We start from the raw sequence: 17,876 nt of genomic DNA on the forward strand, positions 1-17,876 counted from the left end.
CGGTCACAATATTATGTCTTTGGGATGTAGTAACTCACATCACCATTCTTCTACAGAGTGGGTGTTGGCTTATGGAACCCAGCTTAGCTGCTTTTGTTGGTGAGGGAAGGCTTAATGCTGTATGGTGACTTAATGGTTAGCACTGGTGCTTCACAGCAAGAAGGTCGTAGTATCACTTTCCGGCCTTTCTGTGTGCAGTTTGCATGTTCTCCCCGTGTCTGTGTGGGTTTCCTCCGGGCACTCCGGTTTCCTCTAACAATCAAAAACATGCTTATTTAGGGTCTGCTCCCGCTGTCCCTGACCAAGGTAGTGTCTCTACATCTGGAGTTGGTCCCCAGGCGCCGGACTGTGGGTGTCCATCCTAGTGGTTGGATTGTGTCTAACTGCATTAGGATGGAATAAATGCAGAGGACAAATTTCGTTGTATGACAACAAAGGCTCTATTCTATTCTATTCTATTCTACAAGAAATATACTTCAGAAGCAGAGAGAGGAATCAGAGTCTCCGTGTTTGTGATTGTTCTGGATCAAGACTAAGTTCCAGCATTTCAGAGGCTTCCTGGATTGAGCCATCAGAAGTGTATCTGTGTGCGGTGAAAGTGTCAAACCTTTATTGTGAAACAAGCTCAGGAAGTGCAGAGATTTATCAGCTTTGGCAAACTGATCAGATTAGTAATTACTGTTAGTAGCCAATAGTAAATGTGGAACATCTCTCCATAGCAAAGATTTCTTCATAAAATCAGAGAACTTCCTTTAAAAAAAAAAAGCATTTTACTGTACAGAATTATAAGTTTAAAAAAGTTATTGTTATCAACAAGGTTGCTTTTGTCTCTCTCTGTGTGTGTGTGTGTGTGTGTGTGTGTGTGTGTGTGTGTGTGTGTGTGTGTGTGTGTGTGTGTGTGTGTGTGTGTGTGTGTGTGTGTGTGTGTGTGTGTGTGTGTGTGTGTGTGTGTGTGTGTGTATTGGGGGAGTGGATTTGTTATCAGTATGTGATGTGATCCGGTCAAAGTGCATGCCGCAGTCTGTTTTTACTGAACCGGTATATCCGCTTATCTTCAAACTAACACCGGAACACTTCGTAAGGTAAAGGATCTGATATTTATCATGATCAGATTATTATTTTATATTTATTTATTTATTTATTTATTTTATTTTTGCTGAAAGAACAACTTGATTCTTGGCAGACAAACATATTACATGTAAATCAATTAAACATTCTTGTGCTTGCAGCAGGTGGAATAGGTTTTGCCACTGATTTGAATTGTGATGAGTGAGAAATTGACTGGTACAACTGATGACCTCCAGGTTGCAGGAATGACTGGAGAGAAAACTCAGTGGAAGCAGCTTTTAGAGACGTTGAGTTTCTTGCAGTGGGAGCTGTGTTTTCTTTTCTTAGGTAAGATGCACATACACAGCATGTCTTGTATGGACCAGACAAAGTGCTGCTGCAGCTTATAAAAGCATCTCACTGCTTTCTCTGCATCTGTTGCACCCCCCAAAACTGAACACCTGACCCCAGGTCCAGCTTGTGTTATCCTGCTGGTGTATCTAATGTTTACCTCTCTGTGGCCGCTCTCCACGTTTTACTTCATTTGGCTGGTGATGGACTGGCAAACCCCTGAAAGAGGTAAAGAAAGTGCCTACGTTCGATGCAAAGATCAGAAACGAGTCAGCATTTGTAAAGTTTGTGTTGTCACCATTAGGGGGCAGAAGAACAACATGTGTGAGGAAGTGGAGAGTGTGGGAGCACCTCAGAGACTATTTTCCAGTTAAGGTAAATTTGCATTTTTAACATCTGCAACTGTCAGTGGTGGAAATGTGGGCTGTGGGGGGGGGGGGGGGGGGGATGAGGGGATTGCACCCCCTCCCTCCCCTGATCCACTGACCATATAGGTGTGATAAAATACAGGAAAGGTTGCTGCTGCATGCAAAATTAGTTACTGCAGTGCTCAGCTCTGTTCATTTGACTATGGCCACTGTCCTCTGAAAATTTGCAGTTTTTAAAATAAAAATTGTTTTAAAAATGCTGACTACACTGAAAAAGGAACCAACTTTTAAAAAGTGTCGCAATTGGTAAAACCTGAATGAATTCAGTTGTTTGAACTTAAGTTTGTAATTTAGAGTTGCTTGAACTTACAAACTTAGGTACAAACAACTTAATTCATCAAGTTTTACCAATTGTAACGCTTTTTTAAGTTGGTTCAACTATTCTCTTTTTCAGTCTAGCGAGGCAGTACTGAGCTTCACAGATTGCCTCACAATACACAGGCACAAGGCTATAGATTTTTAAAATTTTCTGAGGGGGCAGGTGTCTGGACCCCCACTGGCAGGGTCATGCCTTGGACACCTCCAACCAAATCACAGCCCCTCCACCCCAATCCCACTCCCCACCCCTTCACCTGAAGCTACATCTGCCCTTGGCAGGTTTGACATATTTACAATTACTACTTGGATAATAGAGTCTTCATTTCATTCAGCACTAAGATAAAAACAGGTCTGGTTTCTCACCTTATTCACTGAAAAAAAGTTGGAGTGATATTTACTTGAAAAAACCTAGGAAAGTTTTTTCACTCAGAAAATCCAAATAAATTTTACAAGGAGAATTCTTAAGTAAATTTTACTTGCATATGTTAGTTTTTCTAAAAGGCTAACTCAAATAACATTTACTAGCAATCATCAATTCAATATTTTCATTGAATTTTACTCTCTCTTTATTCATAAAAAGTAAAGGTTTTCAGCTGTTCCCCTTGTTTTCACTCAAGGTTTCCACAGCAGATCCATTTTGGATCTGCATATTGATTTGTCACAAATTCTACACTGGATGCCCTTTTGATGCACCTCCATGTTACATGGAGAAATGTGGCAGGGGTGGGGTTTGAACCGGAAACTTTCCGCACTGTATTTAAGCACACTAATCACTTGGCCTCACCTCTGCCTATTATGGATGATTAAAAATACTTTGTCATACATACAGTGAGACAAAAAAATTCTGTTTAGAAAAAAGATGCATCAAGATGCATCAATGGTTGTTTTGTAATGAACACATTCATGAACTAATGATCCAAGATCTGCTGTGGTGAGCCCAAGTGAAAACAAGGGAGCAGCCAAAGGGACATATGTACTCAGTGCAGGGGTGGTGGCCAAGTGGTTAGTGCACTTGGAAAAAACTGAAAAAAAGAAAAGTTAGGAAAAAATTTTGCTAGGTTTTTTTTCAAGTAAATATTACTCCAATTTTTTTCTGTGTTGATGTTACTTGACTTGTGGTCACCAGAACACTAAAGCCGCAAAATATTTCCTCTTATTATCATGTGAATGATTGATAAATATGATTGACAAATTATTAAGGTGGCACAGGCTTTATATGTAATTACCAGAAAGTCATTATTTTGCTGCTTTGAGATGCATCATATATGGAATTTTCACATCCAAATTATACCTTTTACTTTTTAAACTGATCAGGATTTATCTCAGGTTCTAATAATATTGTGTGAACATAAATGTCTGTGTAAAATAAGTTTTCCGCTGTTTATGTCTTGTCATGGAAGGGTTTAAAAGATGTTTTTGACAAGCACACTTTGCTTTGGGTCACTTACATTATTGTGCACAAAACAGTCCACAGCTGTAACTGCAGATTTTAAAATCAAATAAACAATCCAAACATGTCTGTTATTGTGCATATGATGCTCTTCAGAAAGACCTCTTTGTCTTACGACCTTGTCACAATCAGTGTCTTTTCTCTCCAGCCTCATTGTGCCAGTTGCTGACATACTGTATACACCTCTGTGACACACTGCAGCACACTAAAATAAACCACATTCTAGAGTTGCGAGAGTTGCCATGTGTATTTTGAACGTTCAGGATATGCTCTGCGACTGATGTTTAGCCCACCACATGCCCGATACCCAGTTTTCAGTGACAGTCACAGTGAACATGGCGCACACAGCTGCCGCATTTTGTCATAAACTTGTCGCACAGTGGTCGTAACCCCCGGCGTGACTTGACCTTAAATAAAAGCTTGTTTGAAACAAAATATGTAATTCCAGCAGTAATCAAGGTTCCTTCAAAGAGAACAGGCAACGAAGACATGCAGTTATTGCATTAGGTCAGTAGTTAGCATTAGAATGAAAGTTCAAGTCATAAAATGATGAAAGAGATTCATAAAGATAAGAACTAATCTTTTCCCTGATCTAAGGTCACTTCAGGTCAGGTCATGCACTGGTGTTGTGCGTCACCACAACCACTACACTACAGAACCGCCCTGCCTCCTGTTTGGTAAGCACCCAGGAAGACCAACAGGCTGTCCACACCTACCTGCAGCAGCCAGGTCTGTGCAACATACAACCACTGGGTCACCTCTTGACCCAAAGAACACTTCAAAATTTCAGCAAAATCCATCCTCCAATTTTTAATTGATCACATGCCCTGACATACACAGGTGGTGTGGTCACATAACCGTCTCCTTCCTCCGTGGGGTTGGTACAAGTAACAAAAATACTGGCAGTTGCCAGTGTTTCCACTCAGTCTTTGCGGCAGTGAAGTCCCTGGGTGGCAGAATTCCTGGGGTGTTAGGAAGACCTTTAGGCCTGTGATCTTGACCTTGAACTCAAGGCCATTCATTTTCTAACTTGACCGAGATCTTGACTTGATACATCTTTCCTAGGCCTTGCCATTCCAGAGCAATTATGTAACAACTCAGTTGTTAATGCTGTCCCAGGCCCACCCGGCCACCGGGATGACAACAATCCCCCTTCAGGCTGAGGGGTAAAAATCAAAGGCCTGTATTATTATCCTGTGTGTTGGTGAAGTGGCAATACCAGGGTATTGCTTTCAGTGGCATTTGTGTTTGCGGATAGATTTCCATCAAACTTGGCGGGAATATTACTTGGATAGATATTTAGAGGTGATTAGATTTTAGAGTAATTTGATCAAAGGTCAAGGAAAACATGATCCAAAAACACCTTTTTATTTATTCATTTGTATATCTCCAACAACCAAGAAGCCTAGCTGGGTGATCTCACGCATATATTGCTAAGTATTTGCGAATAGTACTGCAATACAACGATGTACATATACTTGTACAAAAAATAAAATAAAACTGCTAAATATCTCATCAAAAAGTCATACAAACAGGTAAACATCTCAGATTAGAAAGATAACAAATACCAAACTCTCCAACCCAAACCCGGACTCAAAGGGTCACCCCTTTAAGTCTGGACTGCTTCAGGTTTCTTCCTCAAAGTTATTAGAGGGAGTTTTTCCTTACCATTATCGCCTGTGTGCTTTCTCTGTGGGTTGGTAAGGTTAGACCTTACTTGTGTGAAGCGCCTTGAAGCAACTTTGTTGTGATTTGGCGCTATATAAATGTAACAAATTGAAATCCAACACTCTTGTACAGCTATACATCCCCATTAACCGTACGCAGTAGAAAATAAAGAAGTCTTGAGTCTGGACTTGAAAGAACTCAACTAATTAATTTCAGCTGGTAGACTGTTGCACAAGATTACAATACACAAACACTCTACTGCCTGCCATCTACTTATTAACCTTAGGAACATGGAATAGGCTGGTGTTCCTGGGATGACAATGTATACAGTTGTATGTAAAAGTTTGGGCACCCCTGGTGATTTCCATGATTTTCCTTTATAAATCATTGGTTTGGATCAGCAATTTCAGTTAATATTATATATATCATGTAGCAGACAAACAGAGTGATATTTGACAAGTGAAATGAAGTTTATAGGATTTACAGACAGTGTGCAATAATTCTTTAAACAAAATTAGGCAGGTGCATAAATTTAGGCACCCCGACAGAAAAAACACATCAATATTTAGTAGATCCTCCTTTTGCAGAAATAACAGCCTCTAAAAGCTTCCTATAGCTTCAGGTGAGAGTCTGGATTCTGGTTGAAGGTATTTTGGACCATTTTTCTTTACAAAACATCTCAGGTTTGTTGGTTTTCAAGCATGGACAGCCTGCTTAAAATCACACCACAGATTTTCAATAATATTCAGGTCTGGGGATTGAGATGGTCGTTCCAGAACATTCTACTTGTTCCTCTGCATGAATGCCTTAGTAGATTTTGAGCAGTGTTTAGGGTTGTTGTGTTATTGAAAGATCCAGCCCCGGCACAACTTCAACTTTGTCACTGATTCATGAACATTGTTCTCAAGAATCTGCTGATATTGATTGGAATCCATGTGACCCTCAACTTTAACAAGATTCCCAGTACCTGCACCGGCCAAACAGCCCCACAGCATGATGGAACTCCTCCAAATTTTACTGCAGGTAGCAAGTGTTTTTCTTGGAATGCAGTGTTCATTTCCAGCCATGCATACCACCCCTTGTTATGTCCAAATAACTCAATTTTAGTTTCATCAGTCCACGGCCCCTTATACCTGTTGTGTGGGCCGCTGAAGAGGAGGTACTGCTGGGCCACCACCACCAGAGGGCGCCCTGCCTGGAGTGCGGGCTCCAGGCACCAGAGGGCGATGCCGCCTAACAGGAGCAGCCAGGGTGACAGCTGACGCTCATCATCCTTGACAGCTGTCACCACTCAACAGGATCAGCATTGGTATATCAGCCAGACGACATCTCCACCTCTTTGCCGAGATATCGTTCTACCTTGAAGGTAACGTACCTCAGCTGGTTGTGAGATAATAACCCTTTGTTGCTTGAGCGTTTTTTGTGAACTCTTTATTCGACGAGAGGAGGAGGTGGTTTTCCACCGTACGTATTGCTGGGTGCACACGCACACACTTCTAACTGTGTTTGCTCCTCGCCAGCAGTACCAGATCCGACACGCGGAGGCAGTGGCCACCTGGGAGTTCGGGACTTGGCGGCTCCAGTATTCCCGGGGTTCGGTGGCGGAGGAAATCGTGTGGTTCCGGTTCGACTTCGGACTGATGTCTCCTATCTTCGAGCCTGCCCACATGACATCTTGTATTTGACTCACTATTGTAATCTGTTGTTGTTGTTGTTGTGCATTTTCACAACAGTAAAGTGTTGTATTTGGCTTTATCCATTGTCCGTTCATTTGCGCCCCCTGTTGTGGGTCCGTGCTCCTACACTTTCCCCAACAATACCAAAATGAAGCTGCTTGTCCAAATGTGCATTCCTCAAGCGACTCTGTTTGTGGCGTGTACACAGAAAAGGCTTCCTCTGCATGACAGCATCATACAGCATCTATTTGTGCAAAGTGTGCTGTACAGTTGAACGATGCACAGAGACACTATCTGCACCAAGATCGTGTTGTAGGTCTTTGGAGCAGGTCTGTGTGTTGACTAAGACTGTTCTCACCATCCTTCGCTTCATCTTATCTGAGATAAGATTTTTCTTGGCCTGCCACTTCGAGCCTTAACTAGTACTCTGCCTGCGGTCATTCATTTCCTATTCAAATCAATAAAATGACAAGGGTGCCCAAATTCATGCATCTGCCTAATTTTGTTTAAATTATTATTGCACACTTTCTGTAAATACTAGAAACTTAATTTCACTTCTCAAATATCAGTGTGTTCGTCTGCTATATGATATATTTAACTGAAATCTGTGATTCAGACAACCAATGATTTATAAAGGAAAATCATGGAAATTATCAGGGGTGCCCAGACTTTTGCATACAACTATATGTGCCGCAGCACCAGCTCAACCAGGTAAGAGCACAACCGCACGGCAACAACAGAACCTTAACCTTATGTGAACAGGTAGCCACTGTGTCTCAGTCCTGACATTTCTCTGTTGTGTTTGTTTAAAGGTAAGAGTGCAATTAAACTCATCATCTTCAACTGCTTATTCCAATTCGGGGGGTCTGGGGCCTAACCCAAGCAGTCACAGAGCGTGAGGCGGGGTACACCCTGGACAGGACGCCAGTCTGTCGCAGGGCCAGATATAGACAAACAAACACATTCACACCCTCACTCACACCTACAGACAATTTAAAGTTTCCACTCCACCTGTGTGTCTTTTGTATGTGGGAGGAAGCCAGAGCACCCAGAGAGAACCCACGGAAATACAAAAAGAACATGCAAACTCCACACAGAAGCTTTAGGGGAAGTGATGGTCTAGTGCAGGGGTGGGCAACGAGCGCTGAGACACTGTAGGTTTTCCTTGCAACCAGTCACCTCAGCAGGTGGGTTGCTGATGAGCTTTTACCCTGGACATAAGCTGAGGTGATTGGTAGCAAGGGAAACCTGCAGTGTCTCGTCCCTTCGTGGCACATGATTGCCCACCCCTGGTCTAATGATTAGGGGAGGTGATGGTCTAGTGGTTAAGCGTTGGGCTTGAGACCAGAGGATCCTTAGTTCAAATCCCAGCCTGACTGGAAAATCACTAAGGGCCCTTGGGCAAGGTCCTTAATCCCCTAGTTGCTCCCGGTGTGTAGAGGGCGCCTTGCATGGCAGCAGCCTGACATCGGGGTGAATGTGAGGCATCGATGTGTAAAGCACTTTGAGCATCTGATGCAGATGGAAAAGCGCTATTTAAATGCAGTCCATTTACCATTTATTCCACACAGAAAGACCACAGGTGGGAATTGAACCGTGACCTTCTCGCTGTGAGGCAACAGTGCAAACTACTAAGCCTCCGTGCTGCCCATGTGCAGTTAAACTATGAGCTTAAAAAATTGTAATAAGCATTTCATTTCATTCTCTCAGCCCGCTAAAACTGTCAACATTATCTCTCAGTCCTTCTAAGAAGTCCCCCACTGCTTTTCTTTGTGTTAATTTTCCTCCCCAGTTGGTGAAAACAGCTGAACTGAATCCAAATAAAAACTACATTTTCGGTTGTCACCCGCACGGTATCATGAGTGTTGGAACCTTTACCTGCTTTGCCACCGACAGCTGCAACTTCAGCCGAACATTTCCCGGGGTGCGCCCCTCCTTGGCGACGCTGTCAGGCCTCTTCAGAATGCCTCTGTACAGGGATTACATGATGACTGCAGGTATTTGCAACAAGACTGAACAATCCACTCTTTTCCCAACAGGGGTGCTGCAGGCAAGAAAACCAGAAATGTAGGATTGTGATTGGTTTAAACTATTCTCCTGATTGCATAAAAACAGGTGTAGTTGCAATGTCACTTTTCAGCCCCCCTCCCCAGAGCGTAAGTAGAGATAGCAGGAGGTGGTAGAAAATATATATTTTGTTTTAATATGCTTACATCCACTTCAGAGATTGTGCATTGTGTAATTTGGGAGATATTTCATATAGGATGTGGGTGTCTACCATGACAAAAAAAAACCCCACCCCATGCAAAAAAAGAAAACTGCAATATATACTGTAATTTGAACATCTTTCGAAATAAATGTAATTGTTTTGACTTCATGATTAGTTTTGATGAACCCTGCATTGAACAGAACATTCAAGTTTATGTTATATAATGCTCCTGACTTGGTAGTACTTGTTTTAGAGAAGTCACAAAAGCTACATAAGTACTGATATTATTACAGTGATCATGCAATTACACATGGAATTTCAAGTCACAGCATGGCAAGTTGTGGTAAATCAAGTGTCATGGCCAAGCCAAAAACAAGATCTCAGGCTAAAGAATTTGATAAAACCTTTGACAGTGGTTTATGTTTTTAAAGTTTTTAAAGAGCATGGCCTCCTCCTAAGTTCTGTTATTCATACAGTGTTACTGAAACAAAACCTTTGTGAAAGAATTGTGTTTATAAAGGTTTTGAAGAGCATGGACAAACTTTACACATAGCGGAATATCCAGATAATTGAAAATAGACCATACTTTGTTACATTCAAGGGGTGGGGGGTTATTTTCAAGATATAGGATTAATTTTGATGCCAAAATGCTGGTATTAATATTGTGAATCATTTCCCAAGTGGATGTATTGAAATTCTGACTTGTGATTTTACCACCTCCTGCTAGTAGAGAGTGTTTGTGTTACATCTGCACACAGTAGTGTGTACAGATGTACCAATTAAGGGGGTATTGTTTTCAGTTCTGTGCGTTTTCTGTGCAGTGGTGTGTCAGCAACATAAAGCCAAGAGTTTTAATCTGATTTGGACCAAACTTGGGGGAATGATTGAAGGTCAGATGAGGACAAAGGAAACATTAGTTAAATGTCAAAGTCACAAACAAATCTGAAAATATTGCCCCAATACTTACATATAATAGAATGGTTATTTAGAGAGACTGGATAAAGATGCACCAATAGCTGCTAATAAACACTAATATGAAGTCATACATTAATTGTGTATTGGGTCACCAAACCTTTGACACTGAAAGGTCAAATTCAAGACCATAACTGTTTAACTATTTGTAGCCTGTGTGGAATAAAGGTGGTGAGATGGTGGGAGAGTTCTGTTTTTGTCCAGAAAAAGTGATTCAGTTTTGGACAGAATGGATCAAATACCAAGGCCACACAGAACCATATGTTGTATCGCAAAAAATTAATTTCCATTAATCAGCATCAAGCAGGTAAGGTGTAGGTGTTTCACTCTCCTACTGCCCCTTCCAATTAGTTCTGTTCCCAAGAAAAACAGTTTATCCTCATTAATATGTAAATATATGCAGCAAGCAAGCTTAAAACATCACCAGCTTGTTTACATCTTATGGGGTACCTATGGTGTAAGGATAAAGTGTTTACCATGTATTCTTAATGAGTTAAGTTTATAAATTATTTCTTTAGCATGTCACCCCGTATAGCTTCAGCAGTGAGTGAAAGTTCTGTTAACCTGAATGTTTTTTTTTTCCTGATTAGGTCTTGTTCCAGTCAGCAAACCAAGTCTTGCATATATGCTCTCCCAAAATGGTAAAGGAAATGCAGTGGTGATTGTGATAGGGGGTGCTGCAGAGTCTCTAGCATCCTCTCCTGGAGTCAACACAGTTGTCGTGAAACAGAGAAAGGGATTCATCAGGATAGCCCTGGAGTTTGGGTGAGAGTCCTCAAAATTCAAGATGAATCTATACTCACGTTTCATTAGCAGATGTTTAACAGACACTGATATCTGTGACAATGTTCCTCAGGGCCAACCTGGTGCCCGTTTACTCATTCGGGGAGAATGAGCTCTTTCGGCAGGTGATTTTCTCAGAGGGCAGTGTCGGCCGGAAACTACAGGGCCTGTTCAAAAAGATTGCGGGTTTCGCCCCATGTCTGTTTGTCGGTGAGCGCTTGGCTTTGTTGCCTTACAGGATTCCAGTCACTATGGTTGGTGAGTAATGAATTATTTCATGTCAATCAGCATCACAAAAGTCCATAAGTGTGTGGATTTGTCATTCAAAGTCACTTCTGCAGACTAAACAAAACCATCATCTCCATTTGATGCCTGACTTTGTACAGTCAGGTTGTACAGCGTACACCATGTACAGTTTGGATTAACAACAAATACAAGAGAACTCTGCCCGGTGTGAACTTGGTCCAGGCCAAGATCTTGTTACCAAAATTTAAACTATATGTGCCCTCCATTATAGGACTCTCCAGTAAAGGCAACTTTAATTTTTTTTTCCACAGTGATTAGTATTCTTGGATTCACCAGTCTCCTGGATGTGGAGCATACTGATACTTATACTTCATGTTGTTACATCAGTATGGCGCTTTCATTACCAACGGCAATTCAATAAAATGTCGACCACAATTAGCTTAAGCATTAACTGTAACGCTAACTAGACTCGACGCCAACATTAGGGCCATCCACAGTTGGTATGTACTGCATATGCCAACAAGAACAGCTGTGTGAATTTTTGTTATAGTTCTTCAGTTCTTTATTGCACCATGTTGAAATAACAGTGTGCTTAAGAAACTTAGTCTATAACAATAAACAGCGACGCTCCACATCAGGAGATCTGGGAATTAGCAAAACACATTCATTACCACTTTCTCTACAGACTCTAATTCTCCTCTTCCAGTGGGATGTCCGATCTCAGTTCCAAAGTGCACGACACCTTCTGAAGAAGAGGTGGACCACTACCACAAACTTTACATGGAGGCCCTGTCCGAGTTATTCCATCAACACAAGGTCTCCTGTGGACTTTCTGAGAGCCATGAACTTCAGATTATTTAGATCTTTTCCTCCATCAACTGCTCATGTTTTGCTGCTTTCAAAAGCCCTACACTAAGATGAGCTACGGTACACCTGGTTTGTTTCAGAAGACACTGTTGCATTTGTTTACATTTAATGTGAATATGTGCCTTTATAATTTACATGTGAACCTCATGAAGTGGTACTGTGTTTTAAGAAAGTGCAAACATGATCTAAGCTTATATTTAATTAATTCATAGGATCCGATATTACAACCCCTGGCAAAAATTATGGAATCACCGGCCTCGGAGGATGTTCATTCAGTTGTTTAATTTTGTGTAAAAAAAAAAAAGCAGATCACAGACATGACACAAAACTAAAGTCATTTCAAATGGCAACTTTCTGGCTTTAAGAAACACTATAAGAAATCAAGAAAAAAAGATTGTGGCAGTCAGTAACGGTTACTTTTTTAGACCAAGCAGAGGAAAAAAATATGGACTCACTCAATTCTGAGGAATAAATTATGGAATCACCCTGTAAATTTTCATCCCCAAAACTAACACCTGCATCAAATCACATCTGCTTGTTAGTCTGCATCTAAAAAGGAGTGATCACACCTTGGAGAGCTGTTGCACCAAGTGGACTGACATGAATCATGGCTCCAACACGAGAGATGTCAGTTGAAACAAAGGAGAGGATTATCAAACTCTTAAAAGAGGGTAAATCATCACGCAATGTTGCAAAATATGTTGGTTGTTCAGAGTCAGCTGTGTCTAAACTCTGGACCAAATACAAACAACATGGGAAGGTTGTTAAAGGCAAACATACTGGTAGACCAAGGAAGACATCAAAGCGTCAAGACAGAAAACTTAAAGCAATATGTCTCAAAAATCGAAAATGCGCAGCAAAACGAATGAGGAACGAATGAGAGGAAACTGGAGTCAACGTCTGTGACCGAACTGTAAGAAACCGCCTAAAGGAAATGGGATTTACATACAGAAAAGCTAAATGAAAGCCATCATAAACACCTAAACAGAAAAAAACAAGGTTACAATGGGCTAAAGAAAAGCAATCGTGGACTGTGGATGACTGGATGAAAGTCATATTCAGTGATGAATCTCGAATCTGCATTGGGCAAGGTGATGATGCTGGAACTTTTGTTTGGTGCCGTTCCAATGAGATTTATAAAGACGACTGCCTGAAGACAACATGTAAATTTCCACAGTCATTGATGATATGGGGCTGCATGTCATGTAAAGGCACTGGGGAGATGGCTGTCATTACATCATCAATAAATGCACAAGTTTACGTTGATATTTTTGACACTTTTCTGATGTTTAAGGATGATGAAATCATTTTTTCAAGAAGATAATGCATCTTGCCATAGAGCAAAAACTGTGAAAACATTCCTTGCAAAAAGACACATAGGGTCAATTTCATGACATAGGGTTAATGTCAATGAGCAGATGTGATTTGATGCAGGTGTTAGTTTTGGGGATGGAAATTTACAGGGTGATTCCATAATTTTTTCCTCAGAATTGAGTGAGTCCATATATTTTTCCTCTGCTTGGTCTAAAAAAGTAACTGTTACTGACTGCCACAATCTTTTTTTCTTGATGTCTTATAGTGTTTCTTAAAGCCAGAAAGTTGCCATTTGAAATGACTTTAGTTTTGTGGCATGTTTGTGATCTGCTTTTTTCTACAAAATTAAACAACAGAATGAACATCCTCCGAGGCTGGTGATTCCATAATTTTTGCCAGGGGTTGTAGACCCAGTTGTTGCATGAATGAGGTGCTCGGCTGGATTAGTGGTTAGCACTGATGCCTCACAGCAAGAAGGTCACAGGATCATTTCCCCTTCTTTCTGTATGGAGTTTGAATGTTCTCCCCATGTCTGTGTGGGTTACCTCTGGACACTCCGGTTTCCTCCCACAATCAAAAACATGCTTATTTAGGGTCTGATCCTTTCTCTGCCCCTGACCAAGGCAGTGTTTCTACATCTGGATTTGGTCCCCGGGCGCCGGACTGTGGCTGCACACTGCTCCTAGTCGTTGGATTGTGTCTAACTGTAATTAGGGTGAAATAAATGCAGAGGAAAAAATTCTTTGTATGTACAGTGACAGTAAACGCTATATGATTATATGATGCTCAACTGCCTCACCTCAGGGGTGCTGAAGTAACTGATCCCTAAATGAGTCCCTCTCCAGAAAACCTCATTTGCCATCTACAGTGCAGTATTCACAGCGCTTCACATTATCCACATTTGGTTATTTTATGGTCTTATTCCAAAACAGAGTATATTCATTTTTCCTCTCAAAATTCTACTCATAACACCCCATAATGACAACATGATTTGTTTTTTTCATTTTTGCAAATTTACTAAAAATAAACGATCAAGAATTTCAGCCTCAGGTCTTCTTGAATATGATGTCAAGTTTGGCGCATCTATCTTTGGGCAGTTTTGTCCAATCATCCAGTTCAGATTTAAGACACTTATTTTCCCTTTCGTATGGCTAGCATAGTGGCATAGCATGGCACTATGCTTCCTACCCTTTTAAATTAATTTTATTAGTAAACAGAGTGGGTTGCAGCCTCAACTTTATCTAAAGTCTGGGTCCTTTAGTGGAGCTTAGGACTATCAATCAATCAATCAATTTTATTTATATAGCGCCAAATCACAACAAACAGTTGCCCCAAGGTGCTTTATATTGTAAGGCAAGGCCATACAATAATTACGTAAAAACCCCAACGGTCAAAACGACCCCCTGTGAGCAAGCACTTGGCAACAGTGGGAAGGAAAAACTCCCTTTTAACGGGAAGAAACCTCCAGCAGAACCAGGCTCAGGGAGGGGCAGTCTTCTGCTGGGACTGGTTGGGGCTGAGGGAGAGAACCAGGAAAAAGACATGCTGTGGAGGGGAGCAGAGATCAATCACTAATGATTAAATGCAGAGTGGTGCATACAGAGCAAAAAGAGAAAGACTTAGACTTAGACAACTTTATTCATCCCACCAGGGGCAATTAATTTCAGCAGCCTGCATACCGGCACATCACAAAAAAAAACAAAAAAAAAAACATACTACATCCACATAAAATGTGCAACATACTACATCCACATACCCATACATCTACGCCTTACAAGGAATTTAAAAGACGGATAGCAGAAGGAATAAAAGATTTTAACAACCGATTCGTCCTGCAGACAGGTGAAACATAACGACGGCCCGAAGGCAACAAAGAAAATTCACCTGCCAGCACATGTCCGGGAGAAGACAAAATACAATTTGCCTTCCTCACCATTTGCTGTTCACAAAAACTAGCTAGGTCTCTGGTTTCCACTCCAATGATCTTTGAACATGTCTTTGTGATACTATGCAAGCTACTTTTATCTTTCAGTGTCAGGCTAGGAAACCAGCAGATGAAAGAAAAACATAAAAGACTTTCAATAAAGACTGATAAAAACGACCCATAATAACAGAACTGACAGAGAAGGACTTCAATTTGCGAAGGAGGTACACTCTCTGTTGCCCTCGCTTCACAATGTCTGCCGTATTTACGTCGAATCTCAATTTCTCATCAAAAAAAGTGCCCAGATATTTATATGCAGGAACGTTTTCTACAGCTTTCCCATGAATAATGCTGTCTATAGCAAACCCTTTGTTACGTCTAAAATCAATTATAAGCTCCTTCGTTTTAGATACATTTAGCTCTAAGTGATTTGTATCGCACCATGAAACAAAATCAGCAAGGGCCTCCCCATGTCCTGACTCCTTTCCCTGAAGAAGGGACAGCAAAGCAGTATCATCAGAGAACTTAACTAAATAGCTGCGTTGCCTGACACTTCTGCATTCATCTGTATATAAGATGAAAAGCAAGGGGGAAAGAACACAGCCCTGTGGTGAGCCTGTGGACAAAACTAAGGAGTCTGAAACGCGTCCATTTACCAAAACTCTCTGTCTCCTATTCGTTAAAAAGTCCGCCAACCATTCAACCATCTGGTGAGGCAATTTAAAATCACACCTTAACCTCTTAATTAGAAGGCAAGGCTGCATCAAGTTAAAAGCTGAAGAGAAAACAGCAAATAAAAGCCGAGCATGAGCTCGAGGCTTTTCCAAATGTCTGTAAAGACAGTTGAGAATAAAAAGCTTAGCATCTTCTACTCCTTTACCCGCCTGATATGCAAATTGAAGTGGATCAATATTCCCTTTCATATTTAACATTATCATATTCTTCATAATTTTCTCAAAGACCTTCATACACAGTGATGTAAGTGCCACAGGTCTAAAGTCATTAAACTGTTTAGGAAATGACTTTTTCGGGACAGGAATTATAAGTGATGATTTCCATAAATCTGGCACTCGGCCACAACTAAGTGACCTCTGAAAGATATAGAGGAGGACACTACTGAGTTGCTCACCACAATACCTCAGTGTACGTCCACAAATTCCATCTGGACCACAAGACTTCCTTACATTAACCTTCTTCAGAAGTCTTTTCACACTATCCTCGCTAATTATTATACCATCGTCAGTAGCAGAGGAAGTGAAAGAAACACTCAGTGCATCATGGGAACCCCCCAGCAGTGTTGTGTGGGCCACCAGAAGAGGAGGTACTGCTGGCCCACCACCAGAGGACGCCCTGCCTGAAGTGCGGGCTTCAGGCACGAGAGGCCGCTGCCGCCACGGACACAGCCGGGGGTGACAGCTGTCACTCATTATCTCATGACAGCTGTCACCCATCTACACTTCATCATACTGCATAAAACCCGGACGTCATCTCCACCTCATTGCCGAGATATCATCTACCTGTGAAGGTAATATTCTCTGCTGTGTCTGAACTTAACACTGACTTTATAGTCGGGAACGGTGATCACCTGGGAATTCGGGACTTGGCGGCTCCAGTATTCACCAGGTTCGGTGGCGGCGGAAATCGTGTGATTCCGGGAGAGAACCAGGGAGAGAACCAGGAGAGAGGGAGAGAACCAGGAAAAAGACATGCTGTGGAGGGGAGCAGAGATCGATCACTAATGATTAAATGCAGAGTGGTGCATACAGAGCAAAAAGAGAAAGAAACACTCAGTGCATCATGGGAACCCCCCAGCAGTCTAAGTCTATAGCAGCATAACTAAGGGATGGTTCAGGGTCACCTGATCCAGCCCTAACTATAAGCTTTAGCAAAAAGGAAAGTTTTAAGCCTAATCTTAAAAGTAGAGAGGCACAGAGATGAGTCCACTGTCTGAGGCCATAAGAAGATCATTTGTAACCTTCACTAATGCTGTTTCTGTACTATGATGAATTCTAAAACCTGACTGAAACTCTTCAAATAGATCATTCCTCTGCAGATGATCAGTTAGCTGTTTTACAACTACCCTTTCAAGAATCACTGAGAGAAAAGGAAGGTTGGAGATTGGCCTATAATTAGCTAAGATAGCTGGGTCAAGTGATGGCTTTTTAAGTAATGGTTTAATTACTGCCACCTTAAAAGCCTGTGGTACATAGCCAACTAACAAAGATAGATTGATCATATTTAAGATCGAAGCATTAAATAATGGTAGGGCTTCCTTGAGCAGCCTGGTAGGAATGGGGTCTAATAGACATGTTGATGGTTTGGAGGAAGTAACTAATTAAAATAACTCAGACAGAACAATCGGAGAGAAAGAGTCTAACCAAATACCGGCATCACTGAAAGCAGCCAAAGATAACGATACGTCTTTGGGATGGTTATGAGTAATTTTTTCTCTAATAGTTAAAATTTTATTAGCAAAGAAAGTCATGAAGTCATTACTAGTTAAAGTTAATGGAATACTCGGCTCAATAGAGCTCTGACTCTTTGTCAGCCTGGCTACAGTGCTGAAAAGAAACCTGGGGTTGTTCTTATTTTCTTCAATTAGTGATGAGTAGTAAGATGTCCT

The 17,876-nt window shown here is 41.3% G+C and overlaps 2 protein-coding genes across 2 annotated transcripts in view; one reads left to right on the forward strand and one right to left on the reverse strand.

Annotated features, from left to right (window-relative positions):
- Positions 1–8,904, reverse strand: part of LOC117517568 (neuronal tyrosine-phosphorylated phosphoinositide-3-kinase adapter 1) — a 112,561-nt gene extending 103,657 nt beyond the window's left edge. The window contains exon 1 of the mRNA XM_034178641.1: positions 8,817–8,904. The gene's annotated coding sequence lies outside the window, so the exon portion shown is untranslated. The remainder of the gene's footprint in view (positions 1–8,816) is intronic.
- On the forward strand, positions 1,266–12,233 carry mogat3b (monoacylglycerol O-acyltransferase 3b). Its single transcript, XM_034179092.1, has 7 exons — positions 1,266–1,395; positions 1,519–1,626; positions 1,703–1,773; positions 8,731–8,935; positions 10,710–10,884; positions 10,976–11,160; positions 11,855–12,233. The coding sequence occupies exons 1-7, from the start codon at positions 1,266–1,268 to the stop codon at positions 12,007–12,009; spliced, it is 1,029 nt and encodes a 342-aa protein (XP_034034983.1). The 3' UTR covers positions 12,010–12,233.
- Positions 12,234–17,876: the final 5,643 nt, after the last annotated feature.

The sequence above is a fragment of the Thalassophryne amazonica genome, chromosome 9, assembly GCF_902500255.1.
Source record: "Thalassophryne amazonica chromosome 9, fThaAma1.1, whole genome shotgun sequence".
Lineage (NCBI taxonomy): Eukaryota > Metazoa > Chordata > Actinopteri > Batrachoidiformes > Batrachoididae > Thalassophryne > Thalassophryne amazonica.

Bases quoted from the DNA above. Each gene is read 5' to 3' on its own strand.
- mogat3b (XM_034179092.1), top strand. From the start codon at position 1,266: ATGAGTGAGAAATTGACTGGTACAACTGATGACCTCCAGGTTGCAGGA. The intron at 1,396-1,518 runs GTAAGATGCACA...ACCTGACCCCAG, and splicing joins GCTGTGTTTTCTTTTCTTAG to GTCCAGCTTGTGTTATCCTG. The intron at 1,774-8,730 runs GTAAATTTGCAT...TTTCCTCCCCAG, and splicing joins GAGACTATTTTCCAGTTAAG to TTGGTGAAAACAGCTGAACT.